Source organism: Mauremys mutica, chromosome 25 (assembly GCF_020497125.1).
Source record: "Mauremys mutica isolate MM-2020 ecotype Southern chromosome 25, ASM2049712v1, whole genome shotgun sequence".
NCBI lineage: Eukaryota > Metazoa > Chordata > Testudines > Geoemydidae > Mauremys > Mauremys mutica.
In genome coordinates, this window is record NC_059096.1 from 1,352,061 (window position 1) to 1,377,786 (window position 25,726).

The following is a 25,726-nucleotide window of genomic DNA, read 5'->3' on the forward strand; positions in this document are numbered from 1 at the left end:
TTCCTTGACCTGTGCCAAGAACTTTCATTGATGTTAACAGTCACGAGGATGAGTGGAAGGCAGCGTGAGGAAGCAGGAAATTAGAATGGATATTAATTTCTACTGTTCCAGTTCCACTGGGCAATGTTGGTACCAAGTTAGATCTTAGAAGCTAGTAAATATATTAAGCAGGAAATAACCCCTTTCATTGCCAGTTTTATAGTTACCAAGTAAAGGATTAATCAGGCACTTACCTCATCCCCATCTTCAGAATGGGTAGAAAGTTGGTCATGCTGAATGATCTCGGCATCCTCCTCAGTTGGTCCATTGCCCACCCGGATCCCACCGAAGTTGTGAGTTCCCTAAAATGCGAACAAAGAGAAAGAGCAGAGTGTTGCTGGGGTTTAGTGAGACACTGCGGAGGGGATCAGAGAATGCATTTTGTACACCTCCAGAAAGCAGCAGCAGCAGCTCAAAGAAAACCACATATTAAATGTTAAGAGTCAAGGCACAAACATGGTTCACAAATGGAGTATCCTGCTCTTCCTGACTGAGTGGGAAACATGTGCTCATAACTGCTGAGTCTGAAAAACAAACCAATTTTGAATTAATTTTTGATGTTATAAAGCTTCACACAAAATAATTTCACCTTTGACCAAGAGCCACATTCTCGCAAAGTGACAGATAGGCTGAAATTGATGGGTTTTGTGCAACAATTTGTTAAAAATTTCCAAGAGCTTTCGGAACTCCTGGAATCTTTGACAGAAAGACAAGTACTGCTGTATATAAAATAAATCACTTACTGGCAGATAGCGAAGCAGCATTATCCCACATGCTAACAACAAACATATATGCTTGCTCTGCACCAATTTGTACCAGGCATGCCCACGCCACACATTGCCACAGATGGGGTTGGGGTGGGAATCAGACCTTCTCTTACATGGAAGTTCTGAACTGTGCAAAGGATTCCTTTTATAAGCATTTGTTTAAGCATTCAGTACTTAAGACACAACCGTTCTTTGGTTCCTCCTCAAACATTGAAGGTCATACTTAAAAAACAGACTCTGTTCTAACTTCACTTGGTCTTAACTGATCAAATTAGTAAAGTTAGGGCTGTTTCATTTTGCACATTAAAGTGTAATCATTGTTCAGTTACAGTAAACCTGCTACAGGCTTCATACTCCAAGTAAACAACACATACCATCAATAATGACACAGCCCATTCACTGTTTGACAGGTTCTGTTACAATAGAGTTTTCAGGCATTGTAAGTGGAGTTTAGGAAGACAATGAAAATCTAATTTGCACTTAACCTTATTTTCAGGATTCTAAACTGCTAGCAACCAACCTTTGCATATTGTAGGCAGATTTCTATTTTCATTCAAAAATACCCAATAACATGGAGTAAAATACTTATCGGCAATCTGAGACTCTACTTTATATGTTCAGAACTTTAAAATTTGACGGACCTAAAGGGTGCAAATATAAAATGCAGTGAATATATCATGTGACCTACAACATTAGCATCTGCCCTTACAGAGTGGTGCATTTAGCAGTTATAGGTGTGCATCTAGTAAAGGTGATTTTGGAAAATTCCCATAGAACAGGTAACAGGAAAAGTCAATTGGATACGACTTATTCAGGTGCCTCTCTCTATAATACCTAGGTGTCAGAAGCATTTCAGTGTTGACACAAATAAATATTTTGGGGGTATGAAATGTAAACATGGCTTTAAATTCAAAATATTATAATTTAAGGATGACTATGAAAAACAAAGAAGATCAAACTTAGTGTCCTCCATCTCTGCTTTCATAGTTCATCAGGATTCTGGTGATACGGAGCAAGTCTAACATGCTTGCTTTTCTCACATTAATGCACTGATTATTAGTGCAATGCACTTATAAACAGACTGGTTTTCAAAGCCTTGTTTTTGTCTTGATACAATTTATTGTCAGGCCAGGTGTCAAACTTGGAACAGATTTATTTAATTCTTGTCAGATTACCTCCAAATACACTCCAGACATTTTACTTTAATAAAAACAGAAAACAGAATACAGAAAAAAGTGACACACATTAAGATAGTAAGAAGTATATTTCAAGGTAAGAGCAAAAAGGCTTGTGTTTGGATTCTGTTTTTGAAACTCGTATCAAAGTGGACCAAAACTGAGTGTTAGGTGGTGTTCTGCTAGTCACATTTCTAGGCACTAGAGATTTGTGGTCATGAGTTATTTCATCAAACACAAGATTAGCTTACAGCTTTTTCTCATGCACTTGGCTAATGTATATTCTCTTTGGTCTGGTGTCAATTGCTTTAGCTCAGCTCATATTACTAGAGCCATGAGCTTTTCCACCACATGGGGATCTGGGCCTCCGCTGTGCATTGGATACGATTGTGTTAAAAGAGGTGTGTCAATAGCCTCATTCATAGCTGGCGTTTTTACACACCTAACACATTTGATGGATCTCACACAAATGCAATTTTCCAGATGTTTCTTAACACTCCTGAAAGCTTCTTGTAAGGCTATTATTAAAGATTTGTTATGGAAATGTTTAATATCTAAATATTAAACCTGATTTTCAGTTGGTCACATAGTATAAGGATGAATGCAAAATCCAATTCAGATAATTTAGTCTCTTTGGAGAAAGAGGCCACATTTCATGTGTGTGACAACAACTTGAAATATGTCCTTCTGGTGAAGCAAGCCATGAAGGCTGCTTCACTCACTAGCTGGCCGTGGACTCTGGACATGGATGGTAGTTACAGATTCACACCCAGCTCTGTTTGGTACACAGCCGTTTCACAGTAACATCAGATTCTGCAAGGCCCCATAAAGAAGCAGACAAAAAAAACCCATTAACTGTTGATGTGAAGCCACAGGGTTAGTGCTGCTGAGAGGACCACACACATGTATGACTTTTTGGCGTATGGAATGTAAACAGAAAGGTTTCAAACAGAAGAGGTCAAATCTAATTTATAAAAACAAATATGCAAGAACGTAAAACAAGGGGATTTCATCCTGGAGGTCTGAAGACAAGGCATTCTTGTGAGCTAGGATCTCTCTCCCCAGCACTTTCCAGAGAAGGGTCTTTGCATGACAGGGTCACTTAGTTATTCTCTTTCATTCGTGTGTATGACTATTTAGGAATGCATCACAATTATATTGAGGGTACTGGAATTTATCTTGCCGAGACAGGGACTGCTTTACCACAGGGGGGTCTCGTTAGCCACTTCGCAAGTGCAGATGTGTATATAAGATTCCAGAGGTTCTGGAGTGTAATTCCAACTCCCCATCTTTAAATCCGCCACGTGATTTTAAAGCCACTCACTGTTGCAGCCGCTGCTGCCTCTAGTGCCTGCGCGTTCTGGACTGTGCTGACTTGGCCCTCCAGGGGTTGCCCTTCCTGATAGTGAATGGAAGAAAGAAGGGGAAAGAGGAAGAAAAACAAAAGAGAGAAAGGGAGACGAATGGAGGGGACATGGGAGGATGGAAGATGGTCAGAGAAGGGAGAGGGAGTGTCTTTAACTGAACTGTACTTTGACGGACTGTAACATCCTAACAGTTCCCTGCCGTACATGCAAGGAGAATTTTCAAGTAGCCTCAGTGCATGTATGCCAGGTGCCTACATTTTATAGCTATATCTAAGTACAGTTGCCGAGCCACAAAAGACAAAGAAACCCTAAGAGATAAGCTCCCACATTCACAAGCAAAGATTAGTCTCATTTTTAGATCCAAACTCCTTTAATCGGGTTGATGACATTACTGTCGACCAATTCACCATTAATTGTATCTCTGCTTCTGTACTTTGGCCTCCAAGGAAAGGCACAGAAACAAGTTCAATAATCGATGGCCTCTGTGCTCCTATATGGGCTGACAGTACCCAAGCGGGATGTATTTATTTTACAATGGCATCTACACACAGGTTTTCTAATGCAGAATCAGAGCTAGATCCAGATCTCAGAGGCAAGCAAGCAACACCTCATGTCCGGTAAAACCCACTTGTCTTCATGTGTGCACACACGCAAAGGGGTTTCAGAGGTCATGCCCCAATGTGAACCTATGTATCCAAGATCAAGACAGAGCCTACAGCTTTTGAACTATTAATAGTTGTAATCAGAAATACCAAAAACAGTCACCCACCAAATGCTTTCTTCTTAAATATTGATGGCGAAGGACCAAGGGTTTAACTACCAGCATCCATGGCACACACAGCAGCGCGACAACCACCAGGAAGCACTGAAGCCCTACCTGTGGAAAAAACAGACACGGTACAAGGTGATGCAGTGAATGTTCCATTCCTGCTAAGGTAATTTACAGAACAGGTCTCATGCACATTGCAACTTTCAACTGTGAATAACTCCCATATACAAGTGTTTCCCTGGTATACAGATCCTTCAGCTCCTGTTATAACTATCGCTTCCCAAACCAGCAGACTGAACTGTTCTTATTGTTTGTCTGAAGCTGCATCACCTCTGGCTGTGTTCGCATCAGGCTGTGTTCGCATCAGACTGTACACCCCAAGCAAAGGAGGCATGGTCATCACTCGGGTTAGAGACCGCCAAGGGAAATCTAAGTGGATTTGCAGGGAGAGGCCGTTTGTCAGGTGGCAAAGGGAGTTGCTCTCGAGTCTGTCGGGACTAGTGTCTTAGCACAGGGTTAGATGGCACTATGCTACTTTTTTTTTTTTTTTTTTTTTTTAAGTGTCCACTTCAGTAAGTCCTAACCACTTCTGGTTCCTAAAGAACCCATGGTACTTTGTGACAAATAGGGTAGGGCATTTGGTGTCTTGAGCATGCTCAAGATCTGAGAGTTACTTTCAGAAAGACCTGGATTCTCTCCTGGAGAAGTTACTCTTTGTAATGTTTCAGTTCAAAACTGTTTGTGTTCCTACCCCGGGAGTGAAAACAATTGCCACAAAAAGAGCCTCTCCAACACCTCAGGATGCTTCAGGATAAAGTGTGCTACCCTCAATCACTAGGCTCTTGTTTCATGTTTCATTTCCTCTGCAGTAGTTAAGCTCTTTGGAGTGAAAGCCTCTTTCTCATATTACAAACCATCATTCACCCTGTATCATTGTAGTGAGACACATACCTGTCCTTTATAAAGCATCTTGTTACTGGGATCGGCATAGGAGAAAAGAAACATGTTGATAAAATGGATTAGAAGGCTTGGTGCATCCTTTGAAGTGTGAGCATCATAGGCAGACCACTTGTAGAAAATTAGGATAACAAGGTAGCCAAACAATGATGACATGAAAATCATTTCAGGAATAAACCCAAGATAGATGTTCAGTGGTTTCTTGAAATAGCTACAGAGAAAGAGGAATTAGAGAGAGTTTGACATATGTTAGAGCATCACCACATTTGATGAGTTAGATAAATTTAATGCAGATTAAGACAGTGAAATTAACTTTTAACAGATAATGCAAGAGGAAGAGTCTTTTAGAACAAATGAATTGTGAGTTTCTGCATTTCTAACCATCTTTAGAACTAAATTTTTGATAAGAAATATTTGATATAAAAATATAGTCTCACAGGATGGGAAATATCCATAATGAAATGTTTCCTGACTAATGAAATAACTCATGTTGAATTCTCTCCATCTTAAAACCTGCTGCAAGATCCACAGTCTTAGAGGCGTAAGGAGTTAGATGAGAAAACCTAAGAATCTAATCTCACCCTGATAAATCTAATACAGACATTCTGCACTAGTGGAAGTGTGTTGTCCTAGTAAAAACAGACCAAAGAGCACTCACATGTGGTTGAGAAGGCTCAGTGTGACACCAAAAAGCATGTGGATGATGCCAAGAATCACAGACATCTTCATCTTAAAGGAGTTGAGGAAGTTCAGCTTGTTGCTGGCAATATTCCAAATCTGTCACAAACAACATGGATTCAACCCGAATTAATGAGCGAAAGGAAGACAGTTGAACCAAAGCAGCATTTACAGCACAAGAAGCTAACCAGGAACAGAAAATAGGCACAGACAAACACTATACATTTTACAAACACATTTTAACATAAAACATTTAATCATCTTGTTTCTTCGCTTACCAGCCAACCTCAAATTCAGGGATTGTGGTTTCCCTTGTAACAGCTGATCTTACCAGCACCTAAGCAGAGCAAGGTCTGAGCCTTGCTCACTTTCAAGGTGGCCAGATGGAGTTCTCAGTTTTTCTCCTGCCACAATCTGTGCTGTTGCTTGAGAAAGAATCGTGCAGTTCCCTTTTTGAACAAAGTGTCTTCTGGCCTCTAATACCAGCAAACCCCTCTAACGTCAAATACAGGATCAGTTCAAATGCAAATCAATTCTTAAGGGCAGTTTTCTGAATCCAGGTAGCTTATAAAGAGATAAGTCAAATGGTGTTACCCGGAAATACACATTTCCGAGGCACCTGGGTGGCTTTTAGCAGAAGAAGATACGACAAGTTCACTAGGAAATGCATGACAGGCTCTAATGCCTAATGCCAAACTTAACTCCAGTGCTGTGGGATACTGCAGCCCTAAATAGCTAGGTAAACGGGGTCAAAGAGAGACCTTCAGAACTCCTACTGGTCACCATTTCAGTACTCAGAAGCCATCACACTAATGGGTGACATAGTAGAGATAAGTAATGGAACCCACTCCACCATCCATCCCAGTGTTTTCCTCAACAGTTACTGCCCCGAGTTTGCTAAGATAACACATACACCTTTAGCTTTTTTAACCATGCCCCAGAAAGTTACAGTTACATAAGCCAGAAAAGTGTCTAAGGCCACGTGTATCGGAAGGAAGAACTCTTACCGGGTCAATGCCAAATGGATATGGTCCACCAAAGACCCCTGCCACGGCAGGATCCAGCTGCAGGACAGGGGTGTTCTGAAGCAACTCTGCTCTGTTTGGGTTCAAATAGATATAAAGCTTTACAAACTGTAAAAATTGTACTCAACAAAAAATACGAGAACACAGAACACCAGCTTCCTCCCGATCCATGAAGGGCAAGTGCATCTCAGTACAATGAATGGGAGCATCAGTTATCCTTGTGTCACTCGGGAACCTGCCTAAGGAACCAACGTTTCAGCCTCCACGTGCAGTTCAATGCCCATGTGAGTCTTCGGCAGGACCTTCCTGCCTGAATCTGAATAGCCAGGCTCTTTGGCAAGACAGCTAAATAACTATTGTGGGTGGAAGGGGATCACCAGTGAAATGCACACACAGGAGGAAGGGAGGAGAACTATAGGCAGTTTGCTTCTTTCCATGCATTTTAATAGTGCGTCTAAGGCTCTGTTGGGGGAGCTAGACCAGGAAGAGACAACTGACACCCAGTTTATCCAAAGGCCATTTTCACTTAAACATCTGCAGCTCTTTGTGGCTTCACTCCCCCAAGAAATGTTTCCTAAAGAAATAACACTGCTGCAGTTCCTGCCATGCATACATTCCTATGCAATTACAAACCTTGAAAAATGGATTCAGGAACTCGGCCCTATGGTTTTATTTCTCAAGCACCTAATGACTTACGTCCAGTTGCCTTTCGAGAACATCGGCCGGACGCTCCATGATGAGCCAAACATATTAAGTGCTTTGGAGAAGCAGTCATTGTAGATAAGGCCAGTGTACATGGAGAAGACTCCCATTAGCAGGATGATGTACCGACCACTAAAAATGGTGTTGAACATCTGTTTAATAAAAAAGTCAGTGAGGACAAGCACACACAAAAACAGAGGCTGAAGTCACCCAATTCAAGGGCCCAGGCTGCCAGTCCTGGACTAAAGGACTTTGCCATTCTATGACAAGAATTAAGGCTGCAGGGGTTACAACTGCAAGGACGACGCAAACTGGACCCGGAGGACAGCTGGCCAGCCTACCAGAGTGGGTTAGGTGGGACTGTCTCACCTTCCAGCTCAGGGGACGTACAGAAAATATCACATTTGATGAAATTTCTTAAAATTTCAGTGTGAACAGGTGCTGGGAAGATAGTCAGAGCCTGGGCAGGTGCTGTAACAGCTTCCCCCATGCTCTGCCCATGTGTTTCAGTCCTGACAGATCTGTTCATCAATCCAAGACTTAAGCGAGCACGACCAATTTAACTAAGTTATGGGAATGTTTAGGACAGTGGGCCGTGAGTGAGAACACATCTGATTGCAGCTTAGTCTCTGGTTTACAACCACCTATCTCGGGAACTGGCACCCCCAGTGGTGAAAACCTCACAGATTAACCATCAAACCACGGTCTGTCTGAATCATTGTTTCAGACACTTATATGCAAACCAAAGGAATCCCCACAATTTTAAGAAGGACATTACTCATCGTCTTGTGGTCTATGGACTTTTGTTTGCTATTAGTTTGCTCATGTTCTTGGCAAACTGGACGTGGGGAAAAAAACTGTTGTACTATTGGCAGTTTGGGGGGGAGAGGATCAGTTTAGGTCTCTTTGCTTTAATACAGAACTGAGGTTGACCTAGCTCTTTACCTCATTGTCATTCTTCTGTGACAGAATGCGACTTTCCCTAACCACCATCCACACGGCAATTAACGTCATCAGGATTCCATGCCCAAAGTCTCCAAACATCACAGCAAACAGGAACGGGAAAGTGATAATCGTGTACGGAGCTAGAAGGGAGGGGAAAACAGACCAGACATCTCTCTGTTTGGCTCTCTGGTTCCACTTATTCCATTAGCAATACAATTCATATATTCATTCCCATCTTCCAAACAGGATCAACCTCCACTGGAGATACTGGAAGAAACTACATCACCATCATGAGACTTATAAAAGCAGCTCTGTTCATGTGTGGAAGTAAGCTTCTGGCAACATTTAACTACATTGAAAAGGAAAGACATTTATATCCTCTCTGATGCTGGCAATTGCTAGCCAATCTCCCATCCTCCGCAAGTCTCAGATCTGTGCCCATGCTGACTGCTGCTTCTTTCCCAACGCATCCATGATATTTCACCTTAATCATCTTCCCTGTGGAATCAGTGGATACACCACATCAAGACACTGAGAAGCAGTAAGACTGAAGACAGGCACTAGAAAACCCATCTGGAACAACTGCGTACTGATCACTAGCCTGGGCTGCGCAAGAGAGAGAGACTGGACTGTGACCTCAATCATCTCCACCTCTCACAAATGGTAAGAAATGCTTTTCTCTATTCTCTGGTCCAACTGGTTCTCAGATGACCTGACTGCAAGGTCTCATTTTGGGGCTTTTTACTTCTTTAAACCTAGCACATTAACAAGTATCCTCAGTTGCCAAAAAAAAAAAAAAACTACTTGTGCTACTTCTAGGAGATCATGGAAACAGATTGAAATTGCCACCGTCACACAAGCCTGCAGCAGCTTGATGGGATGCAGTTGCTCAAGTACGCAGAAGCTACAAGGTACTAAATCTTTTAATCTAAACACAAATATGATTACAAGGGGACAGGAGAAATTAAGTCATTCATACCTTTAATTTACAAATTACGACAGATTACTTTTTTGGAGTACCTCTAACTATCAGGAGTGCAAATTTAGAGTTATTAAAAAAAAATCAAGTTTAAATGCTCCAATGAGCCCTATCAGCCAGTCAAAAAGGTCAAGCACCTATTTATACTCTATCATGTCTCTGATGGTTAGATGCAGGTTTGATGGTAAGAGCAGGTTAGACAAACACCTGTCAGGGATGGTCTAGATAATGTTTAGTCCTGCCATGAGTGCAGGGGACTGGACTAGAGGATCTCTCGAGGTCCCTTCCAGTCCTATGATTCTATGACCTATTTCTACCTGCTGTTATATTCTGATCTGCTAAATCCACACCGGCCTTGAGTCTGCATTTTGTGGCCTAGTACTCTTGTAACGTGACCTGCCTGCATAAAGCAGACTACCATCATGACAATTTAGCCTGAAATCAAAAGTTTTCTGATAAGACTGATCTCTCAGAGCACTTCTGCATTTGCCACTCCAGGAAATGCATTTTACAGCTAAAGGGAGTCATCCTTGCTTTGAAATCTACCTCTTGGCTTAGTGCCCAGAAAATAACTCTTCGCTGGCAACAGTTTATCATTAAGACAATTTTGAGCATAATGGGGTAGATTCTGCATTAACATACAGATGATTGGGCCTATACATTTTCAAAGATAGCCAGCAATAACGTTTTACAATTCATGGTAACAGAGGCTACGCTTGCTCAGATTGCTGGGTCAATCTTGTGCAAGGGCTCTGAATATCAGGGGAGACACCAGGCCACCCAGTCACCAGATCAGAGGGATGAACAGGCAGATTGTGTGTTTACCTGGATTTATCTCCCGGTAAGTTCCAATGCCATATGCATCTACTATATTCTGAAAGCCAGAAGTGAACTTGTTGGTTTTGTTGTAAGTTGGCGGGGTCTGATTGGTTTGCATCCTATTCAGGATGGATGGAACAGTGGATCCGCTGTGCTCCTGTATTAAAAACAGACAAACTGAGGTTAGCGACTCCTCCTTCCCTAGACAAGCCTCCTTCCCTAGACAAGCCAAGAGGGGCAGGTTTGCCTCTCATTGGCATCAGGAAAGCTACAGGGAACTTGCATGTTTGTGGTCCACTTACACAATGCAGGAACACACTGTGGCCCTAGGAAAAAAGTTTCCCCTGCCTTTGTGAGCCCCCTGTTTGCCCCCCACTCCTCCAACATTCTCCATTCCGATTTCTCCTGTCCGAGACATAAAGTCACAGGCATTAACATTTAGGAACCGTACTGGGAGGATGGGCAGCATCTGGGGGGGGTGGGCATATGCGGGAATTTATTAATGACTCCCATCAACTAGTTCTTTGATCTATAGCCAATTACAGAGGTGGCTGCGGCTGCTGGCTCTGCTAACCAGATGCCAGGGTCTCTGCGTGTTCCCCCTTCTGACCTTCCAATTTTCCCCAAAACCAATAAGGTTCTCTCCCGATGCCTAGAACATTGCCTGAAATTTTGGAATTGATTGGATGGACAGTCAAAAGTTATTACATTGCAGATTGACAAAAATGCTACAAGAATGGAGCTTGGCCAGACAGGTCTGTAGGAGAGTAAGCGTGCTACTGTGCCTGACATGCCACTAGTCACATCTCGTCAGGTCCCAGTTTTCACCACTCAGACATGCCACCTACACAGCATCTGACTTGCTTAAGAGGCAGATCCGACGGACGAGCCATTATTTGAGGCTCAGTGCCTGCTGCTAAGAAGCATAAAAGCTTCACTTCAAAACGGTGTCTATCTGAGATAATAGACAAGCATGTCGATACTGGGAAATGATTTTGCGCAAAGGGTGTGTTCCTGTTTTATCATGAATCAAGGCAAGTACCCTAGTCATATGAGGAGAGAGAATACAGGAATCTAGATTAAAGATCTTGTTTGCTTTTATGGTTGAAGGACTTCAGATCAAAGAAAGATGGTGTGGGCATGGGGGAAGGATTCAGAACAAGGGGAGCCAATCGTCCAGGGCCTGATCCTCCAGGAATACAGACCCCAAAAGCACGTTAGGGTTTTGCAGGAGGGAGACCTATAGGTCAGGAAGTAGCTCAGCAACGGATGGGGAAGGTGGGTTTCATAAAAATGCTGACGACAGGAATCGTATTTCACTGGTGGACTTTGCATCTCCGAGGAGGGACGTGTCCACTGTGCCAGCTACCAGGTTCCCTCCAAGCATTTCTGGAGGGCAGTTGGTGGGTGGGCTCCTTGTTGGGCTTGCCGACTTGCAGAGCTCTAGTCACCTCTGTCCAATGAGCAGAGTCAACCCAAGCTGCAAGCAGATCAGCACTCGAAGGAGAAAGCGCAGATATTGTTCTGGACACGTTATCTCCGTTTTTTCACTTTATGGCATTACATGCCCCTGCCCAGGCGAGCAACCAACTCTGAAGTATCCCCAGTGTTGGTTCAGTCCATCTCTCCAACAGCCAGTATTTTCCGGAGCTCTGGGCGAGTGCTTTTCTGGTAACCATAGTTGCTACAGATTAAATGTATCCTCTATGAAGGTTGCCATTTTTACATACAGCCTAAGAGATGCCTTTCAAAACTCCAGTCCAATCTGGCTCCTCAGGTGCAACGATTCATCAGGGTTCAGCTGGCTGAAGGGGGCTGGTCTGCTGAGACTTGCATGGGGGGGGGTAAGTGACAAGTGCTGCAGTTACAAAGCGAGGAGATACTCACAGTTCCTCTTCTGAGAGCAAACTGGATGGAATCGAGGTCAGCAACGGGGCACCAGACTTCAGCAATCAAACACTTCTGGGTCACGTCAATGTTACACAGGTTCAGGGTATGGTAGATAGCCTTCATCTTCCGCACTTTGATGAACCAGACACGGATATTTTTAGCAGCTGCCTGCAGGACCCGCTGGCGATGATCCTCTGTTTGGTTCAGCACCTTGCATGGAAAAGTGGGACAAAGACAGCAGTGAGGGATTCGGTTGCAATTTGCAGCACACAGTAGGGCACAACACAATAGTGGCTAGTGGTCAGGGCATATGGCCAAGCCTGAGTCAGTGGAGGGCTGAGAGCCCAACGCCCCCTCACTGCTGCATGTTTGGAACATGCTCTCCAGTCTCCACACAGGCACCCTAGTTTAGCCAAAAGATACTCTTGGAAAGCAATGTACAGAACAGCTCTAGGCCGTTCTCCTCCTGCCCCACTTCACCCCAGCAGAGAATTCCAAGGGGAAAAGCAGGGCCAGCTCTGGCTTTTTTGCTGCCCCAAGCAAAAAAAAAAAAAAGGAGGGGGGGAGCGGAGCGCCAAAGCAAGAGGGGGAAAAAAACAAAACAAAACAAAACAACCTGCGGCGCGGCCGGAGCAGCAAAGCGGGGGTAGGGGGGAACCTGCAGCGCCGCCGGAGCGGCAAAGCGGGGCTAGGGGGGAACCTGCAGCGCCGCCGGAGCGGCAAAGCGGGGGTAGGGGGGAACCTGCAGCGCCGCCGGAGCGGCAAAGCGGGGGTAGGGGGGAACCTGCAGCGCCGCCGGAGCAGCAAAGCGGGGGTAGGGGGGAACCTGCAGCACGGCCGGAGCAGCAAAGCGGGGGTAGGGGGGAACCTGCAGCACGGCCGGAGCAGCAAAGCGGGGGTAGGGGGAACCTGCAGCGCGGCCGGAGCAGCAAAGCGGGGGTAGGGGGGAACCTGCAGCGCTGCCGGAGTGGCAAAGCAGGCAAAGAAAACAAAACAAACAAAAAAAACCTGGGGCATGGCCAGAGCGGCAAAGCAGGGGGAAAAAACCCAACAACAAAACCCTGCCAGGCAGCCGGAGCCAGGGTGCAGGGGGACTCCCTGTGCTGCAGCCGTGCAGCGGAGTGCGCACCCAGTCTCGCGGGGAGGGAGCGGGGGAGAGAGAGAGCAGGGGGGCGGCCAGGGCTTCAGCGGGGCACTTGTCCCGCGGTCCCGACCACTGTGCCGCCTGCCGGGAGGGCTCCGCTCCGCTCCAGTCGGTGCAGAGGGAAGAACAGGGGCTGCCCTGCCCAGCTTGCTGCAGGGCGCTCCCCTCCTCCGCACTGCCGCCCCCTACAGGGAGGCTGGAGCAGCAAACCAAAAAAAAAAAAAAAACGGCCGTGCTGCCCTAGGATTGGGCGGAATGCTGCCCCATAGAATATGCCACCCCACGCACCAGTTTGCTCAGCTGGTGCCTGGAGCTGGCCCTGGGAAAAGGGAAATGTTCAGATTCCCAAGGGGAGATTTTTTTCTCCACCCAGCTTTAACTGACATTTGCTTTCAAAGCTGCAGAGAAATGACTGTGTGCTGTGCACTGCAAGAACTCCACCTTGGGAGGTAGGGGACACAGGGAGCTTATGTTTAAAGGGTCAGAATTCATTCACATTTGGCTCTCAAAACTGGCTGAGAGGAGGAAAAAAGAGAGAGTTCTTTGGCGGGGTCTGACTGGAATGTGCCTCCAGATCCGGCCAAGACAGTTTCAGAGACTGTAAAGCCTCTCAAGTTCAAGTGGAAATGGCAGCATGTGACAAAGTGATCAGGTGCAGCTTGGAATTAGCTTTCCTGCATTCTGGCCCATTTTCTGATTGCTAAGCAGCTGGTCTCAGCAGCTTCATGCTAGGAGAGTTGGCATCTGTAAAAGCAGGGCCCTGCATTCAACACCTTTCGTTGTAGCTTTTGCATCTGATTCCTCTTGACATTTTATTTCCATAAATCTCTCGTTCCATTAAATCCCTTTCTATCTTCCTGATGTGCATCGTGCTTCCCTTTCCCTGGTTTCAGCGGTGACAGAGCTGGCACCAGGCAGCTTACAGGTTGCTGATTCAGCTCTTTGCTAACCACTTGTTTATTCATTGCTTTCGCTGACACCCAGAGCTGCAGCACAAGAGAGATCAGTTTTTAAAACAGCAGACCTCCAGGGCACTGAGATGTGAAAGTACACAGACAGGCAGAAAACCTCTGGCAGCATGAACTACTGCTGGCCTTTTAATCTATCTGTGAGCACAGATTTGACCATTTTAATCTACAAAGACCCTAAAGAAGAAAGCCTTAGACCATCCTGCTTCTAGCTTCGAAGACATACACGCCTCTCTGACTCCCTTGCTTGCTAGTGTGAATTTCAACACCAATGCTAGTATTCACACAGAGGGTTAGTCACTCAGCCTCCTGGAAAAGTTAAACCTAACTAGGGAGCTGAATGGAACCAAGTAGAGAAACAAAGTTATTCTCGGCTCTTGAAATTGTTTAATCTCACAGCAGATTCTTGACCTCGTTTAACTGGAAACTGTTAGCACAAGCCGTATCTGCATCTAGCCTGGCCAATTAGTCTCAGACAAATGGGATCCACCCTTCAGGTCATGTGAGCCACCCAGCATTCCACAGGCTAATGCAGCACTGACCCAGTTTGTTCTGCGTTATTACCATTTGAAGATCGTCAATCCTGGTATTGACTCCAGAAGCCATTTCCTTCCTCTCCTGCGGTGTCTCTGGGCAAGGGTAGAGGGAGGCACGGAACCTGAATGGTTTAAGACAAAAAGCCAAATTGATACATAATGCTCAGTAAAGGAGTGTTTTTTAGATTATGGGCTTTGCCAGTGAAAATGTCTCGCCGTCATTCACCAAGGCAGATAGCTACAACACAAGTTTGCTCAAGGCCAAACCATTATCTGACCACACTGGCTTCTATATCCAAGTCAGGCCCCTGACATTAACATAGTCCTTTGTGCAGGTGTAAAATTCATTCTCAGCAAGAGAAAAACTGAGGAAAAAAATATGTTGAGAACTTGGGCAACAAAACAAGTCTCAGCAGCACCTTTAACTAGTAATCAACGGTGCATTCGACTGACAGCTATTACACCAATGTAACTGCCCTTTAGAAGCACTGGCTTCCACCAGCAGGAAATCTTTCATGTTTCTGATGAGAAGCACGAGTTCATTTCAGTATGTGATAACTTGATCGCTTTCACATTTTTGCTATAACAGCAAAAGCAATTCATCCACTTTATGGATTAAAAACTGGGGGTGGCTAATTTGGTTGTCCAACAACCTTCAGTAACACATCACGTGCTGATGTTTATTAGGTTTACTATGTCAAGGTCAACTAAGGATTTCTATTATGCTACTCTTTGCATCATCCTAGATTTTCTGATTAATACAGGCTTATGGAACTGTTAAAGTACATATTTAGACACTCAATTTGTATTTCAAGATGCATTACAAATATAATACATGAACAACCTGATTTTCAGAAGTGCTGAGCACAGCTGAAAAGTCAAGCCACAAGTGTTTTAAAGTCTGATTTCTTCTTACCCTTCACAGATTTTCTTGACTCTATTTTTTAGCTGATCACCTTGGAAAAAAATAATAAACACAGACTTGTGCACGTAGTCTCCCTGGAACAGACAAACACAGATGCAGTGCAAGACCCAAGTACTATACAGGAACTAGCTATTATAGCAGATTACCACACAGCTCTGTATTTTCCCTGTTGCATGTACGAATATACAGGAAATTATAGCTGCACGTTGAGTCAAGAACATACCCTAACACAGTCACAAAAAACTCACTTTGAAAGGAACTCTCTCAGCCTTGGTCTACACTGGGGGGCGAAGGGGAGAGGAGATAAATCTAAGTTATGCAACTTCAGCTATATGAATAACGTAGCTGAGGTCGACATACTTAGACCTACTCACTGCAGTGAGTCAACTGCCTCCACGTCGACTCTGCCTGCCCCTCTTGTGGCAGTGGAGTACAGGAGTCAATGGGAGAGTCGACTAGACGCGATAAATTGACCCCCGCTGGATCGATGGCTGCCCGCCGATCCGGCAGGTAGTATAAACATACCCTTAGTTTAGTGGCCTCTTCGTGCTGGAGCTAAGTGCTCTAAATGGTCTATTTGCTTATCAGATCTATAAAATCTGTGCAAGAATAAACTGAAAAATCATGGGGAAGTTGGAAGTTTTTATTGCTTAACATTTGGCTGCAGTTAGGTGTGTATCACTATCTCTTCCAGCCAGCCCGCCCCCACTCTGACTTAAAGAAGCAAGTAAAAGAATGAATGGAAATAAGGTGATGTATGTGGTATATTTAATTACAAGAATGCCCAGGGCCTAAAAACCTGGAGTTCTCCAGGGAGGTTCACAGCACATTCTTTGGGCAGCTGTTTGCATTTAGATATCTAACTCCCCTTTCCTGCATTTGTTAATAAGATGTTGTTCTACCTTACATAGGAAATTTAGCTTCATGTTTCTGAGAATAATTACACTAGATGTAACCTCATTGTCCAACACTTCCTTAAATTAAGAATATAGTCCCTCTCTGGCAGACAGCTGGTATTCAGTTCAGCAATCAGTAGAGCAACACAGCAACCAAATTCATAGGGAAAATAGGAAGTAACAACTTTCAAATCTTTATTTCACTGCAGCCCACAGTCCTCCTTTTGCTAATTCTTAACTAGCAGCTATGGCGTTGCAGAGTTTCCAATGCTTGGGTACTATAGATCAGTGGATGCCATTAACAAAATAAAATAAGCATCCTTCCTAGTCAGAATGTTTGCCATTTAAATTGTAAGGAAGGCAAACGGAACTAAGAGCTACTAAAAGACCTTGAAGCTCACATTTGGTGACCATCTTTGAAAGATTTTTTTAAAATAGTGCAAAAGACTCCAAATGAGCAACAGATTCTATACAGAGACTTCCAAACTGGTCACCACCCAAACAAGGCAAGAGGTTGCTCAGCCTCTGCTGCAGACAGGAATAACTTACACAGTATTGTAGATGGGCATGGCACTGTACTCATTGTCCCTATCCCAAAGAGGTTACAAGTGAAGGCCCTGATCCTGCAACTCTAGCCCTAAGAGGAGAGGGGATGACTAACACAGGGAGCAGACAGGGAGGACCATAGTGAAGACAGTGCAGTCATGCACATCTCAAGAACATGCAATGCCAGTGAACTTACAATGCAGGTGAAAAACAACTCTGAACTCAGGCTGTTTCAGGGAGAAATCACTTCTCCTTTGTTACTTCAGGCCCTGACCCTGCAATGAACTCCATGCAGGTAGATGGAGTGAAGAGGCCCATCCTCACAGAGCTCATTGCAGGATCATGGCCCAAGTCTGACTGTACATTTGTTACTCACTTGGGATCTCATAGTATTTTGCCTCCATGAAAAACAATTCATTTTACCGTCACAGGATCCTCCAGGGGGATTTCGATTTCAGCCTGACGCAGGAATACGTTTCCTCGACACACTCGCCACAACATGCGCTCAAAGGTAGGGATTCGCTCACGGTTGATCACGCCGGCCACAAATCTGCAGGAGGCGGAAAAACTGTGGATTAGGTTGCTGCCCCAGTAATGTTTGTAGAGCACAAAGAACCTGGAGCTCCAAGAGGTTAACTGGAGGCTAGCTGATAAATCAAGGTTTAAAGCTACAGACTCCAGCTGACTTGTTTGTGGTTAGTTCTATAATCAAGAGGGGATGGACGGACGCCCGCGGGCGCACACACACAAAGAGGAAACAGCTAGAACATGTCAAAGGCTGTACCCTCCATCCCCTCTGAGAGCAAGCCTTACTGTCTGCAGATTAAGTACCGTACTTACAAAGTAAAAAGCACTTTACAGTGTGAATGCATTAGTTTCCCCTTCAGTCATAGGACTTCCATGCCTGCTGCTGTCAGTTTCACGCTGCTCCTGTAACTTCCACGCCAAAGACTGTACAAGGCAGGAAGGGCAGCAACAGGCTACACAGCTTTCAAAGACCATAGGCATTTGCTTTAGAGGAGACCACTGGTGCAAACTCCTAGGTCCAGGTAAAGTGGTATGACAAAAGTGCTTGTGGCTTCTACATTTCTGTTTCAAAGATGACCTGGAATCAACTAATGAAAAGGGATAAAAAGAAGTGGCCTTATTGTCAAGGATGCTACGCTCCTATTGACTAATGGAAGCTCTGAATTTTCTGTAAGTTTGAAAATCAGGCCTCAAATGCTTACGGAATAGGCTAGCTCTACGTTTCTGTGCTGCTATGCAAGAAACCAGACAATGACTTCCTCTTTCAGCTACTTTCTCCCTGGGCTAGCAGAGGCTGGAAAGTTAGCAGATGTGGGGCGGGGAAGGATGGAGACCCTTACTAGCTGATTGTGGATTGACACTGATAGGCCGAAGGTTCCAGTGTGGAGGTCCTCAGGGCTGTGTTTGAAGCCCTCTGGATTCCAGATGGGAGTGAACAATTAAAGGCAAAACTGACAAAACGGAAAGTATAAAAGCTGCTGTTACCCAAGTCGTAGAGGGGCAGCTCTTCCGATCTCACTCGGCTCCAGGAGCGAAGAGGATTCCTCCAGCAGGTCTGGATCCGCCATCTGCTGATGATGCAATTCAGCCTGAATTCACAAATCAATTAATATCTAATGAAACTAGTTAGTGGCATGCAGGGAACGAGGAACCAGGAGACAGTTTTCAGGAGAGGGGGGAAAAAAATACCCCCAAAGGACACCAAAAAAAAGAAAATGAAATAACAGAGACCAAGGGTCAGACAAGGGAGGGGAAAAACAAGAGGTAAGCAGAATGGCTCAGCAAAGCTTCTGTGGAAAAGGGTCTGGAGATTGCAAAAGAAAAACAAGATGCTTGTGGGATATATAATTCTGCAGATGGGTGGAACTTAGATTTTACCTAAAGTTATGTTCCCAAAAATGTTCTTAATTTTTTGAATATGGTGTAGAGTGACCCAACATGCTTCCATTACTACTTTCTGAACTTAGAGGAAATGGATGAAGAGAGGTACAGATAAACATTCATTTATGTACCGTAATACTGCTGCATGTCTGTGCATTTTCAATATATTTACCAGCGGCCACGGGCGTTGCAAACATGGGTTGTCTTTTTAAGTGGAACAGCAGTCAGGATTCTTTCACTCTCAAATTCAGTCCACTCTGGCCAGATTCAGAAGAATGCTGCCCAGGCAAGATTTCTGTAGTTGGTCCAGTTGATTAAAACATAAGGAAAGTTTGCACTTCTGCTGCACCCAAGACTGCATGCTTTACAGATCTTTAAACATCACAATATCCCACTGAGGAGCACAGGTAGCATCATTTCATTCTAAAGATGGGTGACCTTAGCCTAGTCCTTTCATCTCTCAATGCTAAGTCAGTGGCAGAGCCAGTAATAAAACCGGAGAGTCCCAGCTGCTAGATGTCCTGTCTATCCATGACTCTGACTCTCCCTCCATAAGTGCACAATGCCTATAACTTGAAGAAGGCACTTTTGAGAGTGAATACCCTTTTTTTTTTCCCTTGTAAGATATATTTATCTAGGTGCTGAATATATGCCAGAGATGTACATAGACCTAATACCACCAATTATGCCAGTGCCACCAATTCAAACAAACACATGACTTGACTTGCTGGTCATCATGGAAAGGGCCACCCAAATACAGGAGAACCTGCTTCAACACAGGAAAAAAAACTCACTGACTGCACACCCCGAGTTGCCACCTACCATTCCACAATGGAAGCCATGCGGTGTATCATCAAACTACAACCCACACCTGAGGGGGGCCAGATCTGAAAAGAAATCTTTCCTGAGCTCTTTCTTCTTGTCTTTGAATAACCCCTCAACTTCACCATGCTCATCATCAGAAGCAAGCTCCCCAGAAACCAAGACGCACTCAAAGCGGCACCAGACCCAATGAAAGTAACAGATACAAAACCTGCAGCCATATCTCCACTCCCACAATGATCAATACCCCCGCAACACACCTTTCCAGATTCATGGGTCCTAGGCATGCCTGTCACAACATGCAGTGTACCTCATCGAGTGCATCTAATGCCCCAACAACAACTATATGGGTGAAACCAGACAATTGTATACTCTCAAATTAACTCCCACAGAACAATGATAGAAGCCAACACCACCAGATCACTGGTGGGTGAACACTCTTCAAACCAATCACTCCATATCCGATCTTTCAATACTTGCCCTCAAGGGAAACCTGCACAACACCTGCCAAAGGCAAGCCTGGGAACTCAAATTCATAAGTCTGCTAGACACCAAAACCCCAGGGACTTAACGGGGACAATAGTTTTATGGCTCATTACAACAATCTGTGAACACACCACACTTCCTACTACCCTTAATGGCCCACTTCAAACCCTTTATGCATAACAATCTAATGCCCAACTGCCTGCTTCATTTCAAGTGACCAACTCCAACATCCATTACCCCTTCTGCTTGTCCCACCTTCTATTTAGCTCAACACACTGCTTCTTTCCCGACACCTGAAGTGCTCTGAACAGCTTGAAAACTTGTACTGGACCAACTTCCGGTGCTGCAAGGTACAAGATATTACCTCACCTACCTTCTCTCTCTCTCAGAAGGTAAACTGAGAAACTGTAAATTATTTTCTATTTATTGTGACTAATTTACAGGCTGAAATTCCTGGGAACATAACTTGTAAATATTAGTGATTCAAATTAGGAAGGGTGTAAATACCACATCCTCTCACAGAGCATTAACACAATGCATCAGTAGGGATTCTGTCCCAAAATTTCCACCCCTGCAGTTTATAAAAGGAAATGGAGAAATTAAGGAACTCTTCTGTGCAAAAAAGGACCCAATGCTACCCTGAGATGTGCACAGGTTTCCAACTGATTTCAATGGGTGGTCCCTGCACACACACACGAAAGCAGAATTTGTCCCTAAAGATGTAAATTGTGTGTACACTACAGTCTTGTAAAAATGTTATGCAAGTTTATGAGTGCAGGCACAAAATCCATCTGCCCACATATTCTCATAATGAAAAACCCTGGAAAGATATTTTACTTGCCAATCAAAAAAGGCCACTTGTTCTGGGAGAGAAGTTTGCCAGGCTGATGTACCACACACAAGATACAGCATAACTGCCTGCTCATGAATACTTAGCTACAGCTTACAAAAAGTAAAAATAAATGACAAAATTAAGGTAACCATCAGTGTACTTCCAAAGAGTGATAAAGAAATGGTTTTCCCTTATAAGCCAATCCATTCCACCCTTTTAGGCATTCAATCCAAATAAAAGTAAACTGCATGGAAACCTTAACGTTTCATAGAGGAACATAACCAAAATAGACAAGGTCCCCAAATCCACCCCCACCCCGCCCCACACACACACCAGACTGAATGATTTTAAATTACCTTTTAAAATTAAAATGGCAGAATTCCTAGATCTAACAAAATTACGGAAAATAAGATCAACTCTACCAAAGGGGCTTGTATTGCATTTGTTAATAAGATAATATTTACTGTTGCTAGAATTTTTGTAAGGTATGTGTTAGACTAGATGAGGCCTGCCTCACTTTTGACAACACATTTTATATTTCAGAGTATTTGTCAAGGCAGAGGGATAGTTTCTTGCTTAAACACATCTGTGGAAACAGCTCCAGTGCTTGACTATTAGCTAGGCTAGTTAGGGATACAACCCGATGCTTTGGTGTCCCTGAGCCTCTGACTGCCAGATGCTGGGATACAATGACGGGGATGGATCACTTGATAACTGTCCTGTTCTGTTAATCTTGATAACAAATCCATCTTCTGGCAGGGTCGGTTATTACATGAAATGTACCTGTAGCAGGACTATTCAGACTACTGGGAGTTTGTTAGGGAAGGTGAGAGCTGTTCAGACATAATGTAGAAAGATGGAGGACTGGCCATCCCATAAAGTCTCTGATCATAATTTTCACCAGCTTGCAGTAGAGTATCACAGAGAATCAGAACTCCAAAGAGGATTTTATCTTATTCGGAATAACAAACACCCAAGCCTACACTCTCCTAGGTATATGACTATATAAATTAGAAAGATGATGGGAATAACATCAAATAATCATTTAAAGCAATTTGGGAGGATCAGTCTCAGATTAGGAGTCCCTTAATTTCAAGGCCCAAAATTAGAGATTTAGCCATCTTCCTTCCCTTGATTAGTGAGAAAACCAAATCTTGAATGAGAAACAGCAAGAAACAAGAAGTTCTGCTCTGCAAATGTGCTCGACAGGTATAAGTAGCACACACAATTCAAGCCCCTTCACCTTCATTTTCACAATGAAATGAAAGGGATTCAATTCACTATCTAATTTATTAATCCAGAGCCCAGAGGGGGATGACAGATGCAAAACAAACTAAAGAAAGCAGATGGTGAGAGGAGTTAGAGGAAAGGGAGACAGGGGACTGCATGCCATTAACCATTACTTTTCCAGTCTTCTTTACGCTCTCATATTCTAGGATGCTTATGGTAAAAGATTCAGAGAAATCTCTCCAGCTCATACTGCTCTTCATAAGCAAAGACAAGAAGACTGAGAAAAGGATCATCATCATCATCAACAATATAAAAAAAAATATATATATATATGTATGTGTTATGTAATGGACAAGAAATGGCTACATTGGAGACGTGTCATTTTGTTCTTTTATGACTAATATTCTATTCATTCTCCCTCTCCCACTACCATTTTTCCAGAATGTGCAAAGATTGAGTACAAAGTCATTTCAATTGTGAGCCATTTCTTGTGTAACTAATTACTACAAACAACTGAGAATACACAGACTTTTAGTTACAGATGAAAAATGTCTTCAAGTGTTGAAGGCTCTGTGCAAAGATGGTCTTTTCAGTGAAGAAATAAAACAGTGATTAGTGATAATAGCTGGCCTGCACGATCTTAAGAGTCTCAAGAAGTCGTTCCAAAGGCCGATACCAGCCATTGGGCCTAGTCAATGTGTGTGTGGCGTAACGTTATGTACACTGTAACCAGAAGTAGTTAGCCCTAAATGTAATACGTTCAATGGAAGGTAACACAATAAGTATTTATCCTGAGACCGTATTACAAATCTCAATGTGTTATTGCTTTGCTATAATCTATATGCTGCTGTGTAACATCTGCTGCTCCAATTGGCTGATAGGAGGGATAAATATTGATATTAATTTTGCCTGGTAGAGAAGGTGAGCCTCATGGGAACACTTGTTACAAATGCCTTAAAATGGGCAGAATGACCCACGGTTTTTGTTTCAAACATTACATGGATTTTGATCTGATTCAATTGAAATATGATGTTAATACTATACCTGAAGAAAAGCATTAGCTAGGTGTTATTTACTATATACTGTGTCAGTGTAAGTACCCTGAAAAGAGGTGCATTAGTAATGATTTTATACAACACTAATTGCACTTGCTCTATTTTTTCTATGTTCAATTAGAACAGACAGGTAATAACACTTGTTACTTATTGCAATCAAGCAGTAGATCATCAGGTTGGCATTGTCCAAACAGACTCACCCAATGGAATCAGCAACTTGCAAACTGACATTCAACACTTGAAGAGGAGACAATCATATAGTACCCAGCCCGTTGGCCGATCACAGCCAGTAGCACCCATGTTATCAGTCATGATGCATGTGAGAGTCTGGGCAGGACAACCTTAACGGTAACTCTTTTGCTCATATAAAAACCATGCCTGCGCCAGAGGAGAATAGTTAGATAACGTTTTCAGGAGGCCAACTCTGCAGGACTATGAACTTTGTGCCTTTACAATCAGCAGGGCACAAGGCTCTTCAGCACTCCATGGCCAACTCCGGAATGCGTCACTGTGCAAAATATTTCCCTCCCCCTCTAAGAAGGTACATGGCCAGTTTCCTCTCCTGAGAGCGAGCTAGATTGTAAGGTGCTTATATATGTTTTAATACGACTTAAAGGCATTTTGTAAAGATCACTTGGGCTCTTTATCGGCATGTCTCAGTTTTGCTTTGCTGCTGTACCCTGGGTGACAGCAGGGCAGCATTTCAATGTTCTGGAGAAAGCGCTTGCAGTGCTGCTGTCAAGCACTGGTCAAAATTAACATCAAGCCAAAGGCCCAACTGTACCTCTAAACAGTAGCACTGCTCCTGAACTTGCCACTGAACATTTTAGAGCTTGAGCAAAGCCTCACAAATTTGACAGGAGTCTTGCTATTAATTGCAAAGGATTTTGGATCAGGCCCAAAATGGCAAATCTACAGAATCCAAGTTTTATATTCATCCCTCATAACAGGGATTTTTGGGGTTTACTTACATACTTGCACCAAGCAGAAAAATGCATATTGGAGGGGGGAAACGGCCTTAGTCTCACAGTGATGCTGTCATCTACTGACCTGCTTAGGTTTTCAGAAGCCAGGAAATAATGATTTATTCAGAACCTGTCTCCACACAATTAATTCTGTGTTTTTACTGGGAACACACGCAGCAAATATAAATAATCAGAAAATGTAAAAGCCATGATTGGCTGTGTGCGCATTGCATGAAAAACTGAAAATGATTTGAGGGAAAGTTTCTTACACCAAAAAAAGTATAGAAATGAGTCATCCAAAACAGCAACTGAAAAACAACACTCTTGAGAATAAAAATGGCAATTTGTGACAATAAACCACCAGCTGTTTCAGTGCTAAACCCCCCGATATTCTGACCTCATCAAAAAACTGCTGAGTTTTGCGCAGTATACATTTTAATTCTGTCAGCTCTAGGAAGTTTCTCTTCAGAGCTTCCTGGTTTGTGTTGATCTCTTTAAGCTCATTTTCAATTTTTTCAAAGTTTGCCTGGGAAAGAAAAGGAGAGGGGAAAAAAAAAGTAAAGTGAACCTAAAAATAAATGCTATTCATCCCTAATTAAGCACACAGTTCAAAGTGTGCTGTGCAAGATCTCGTCTTAACTGCATTCAGGTTACCCATAATTACTAGATGCTGCCTGCATCCTGTCTTCTTCACAATGCATCTAAAACATTAGAATCAGACTATTATAATGCTACTCTATATAAAAAGATTAATAATTAGATTCTTTATGGATTGAGGAAGGCTTCTACAAACTTCCAACGCAGTATAAACTGGTGTGTAACAGTATAAACAGCAATTTAGAGGACTTGTACAGTAACTCCTCACTTAAAGTCCTCCTGGTTAATGTTTCCTTGTTACCTTGCTGATCAATTAGGGAACATGCTCTTTTAAAGTTGTGCAATGCTGCCTTATAACCTTGTTTGGCAGCTGCCTGCTTTGTCCATTGCTTGCAGGAAGAGCTGCCCCTTGCAGCTAGCTGGTAGGGGCTTGGAACCAGGGTGGTCCTGGACCGCCAGCCCTCCCCAACCCCCCGCCCAGCAGGCTATCAATTGCCAGCAGTTCAGCTGCCTGTGCTACTCTTGTCCTCTGCCTTGGAGCTGCTCATGGGAGCCTCCTGCTTGCTGTGCAGGGGAAGAGGACGAGGGGGGCTAATGTCAGGGTGTCCCCCTCCTCCCAGCTCCTGTCCCCCCCTGCCCGCTTACCCCTTCTCCATATAGAGCAGGGTGGGGACACTGAAAGGGAGGGAGAGAGCTTGCTGCCC

General features: G+C 43.7%; 1 protein-coding gene across 4 annotated transcripts in view; it reads right to left on the reverse strand.

The window, feature by feature from the left end:
• ATP6V0A1 (ATPase H+ transporting V0 subunit a1) overlaps window positions 1-25,726 on the reverse strand; it is a 48,350-nt gene that overhangs the window by 18,768 nt on the left and 3,856 nt on the right. For 2 of the 4 annotated variants that reach the window (XM_044999605.1, XM_044999606.1), the window contains 14 exons: window positions 24,823-24,951; window positions 18,640-18,743; window positions 17,551-17,677; window positions 15,677-15,759; window positions 14,789-14,882; window positions 12,110-12,322; window positions 10,229-10,379; window positions 8,425-8,564; window positions 7,474-7,631; window positions 6,760-6,850; window positions 5,733-5,851; window positions 5,069-5,285; window positions 4,118-4,225; window positions 234-341 (listed from right to left, as the gene is read on the reverse strand). In XM_044999605.1, the coding sequence (XP_044855540.1) occupies window positions 234-341; window positions 4,118-4,225; window positions 5,069-5,285; window positions 5,733-5,851; window positions 6,760-6,850; window positions 7,474-7,631; window positions 8,425-8,564; window positions 10,229-10,379; window positions 12,110-12,322; window positions 14,789-14,882; window positions 15,677-15,759; window positions 17,551-17,677; window positions 18,640-18,743; window positions 24,823-24,951 (1,842 nt within the window). The remainder of the gene's footprint in view (window positions 1-233; window positions 342-4,117; window positions 4,226-5,068; window positions 5,286-5,732; window positions 5,852-6,759; window positions 6,851-7,473; window positions 7,632-8,424; window positions 8,565-10,228; window positions 10,380-12,109; window positions 12,323-14,788; window positions 14,883-15,676; window positions 15,760-17,550; window positions 17,678-18,639; window positions 18,744-24,822; window positions 24,952-25,726) is intronic. The other 2 variants (XM_044999608.1, XM_044999607.1) reach the window with 1 other exon arrangement.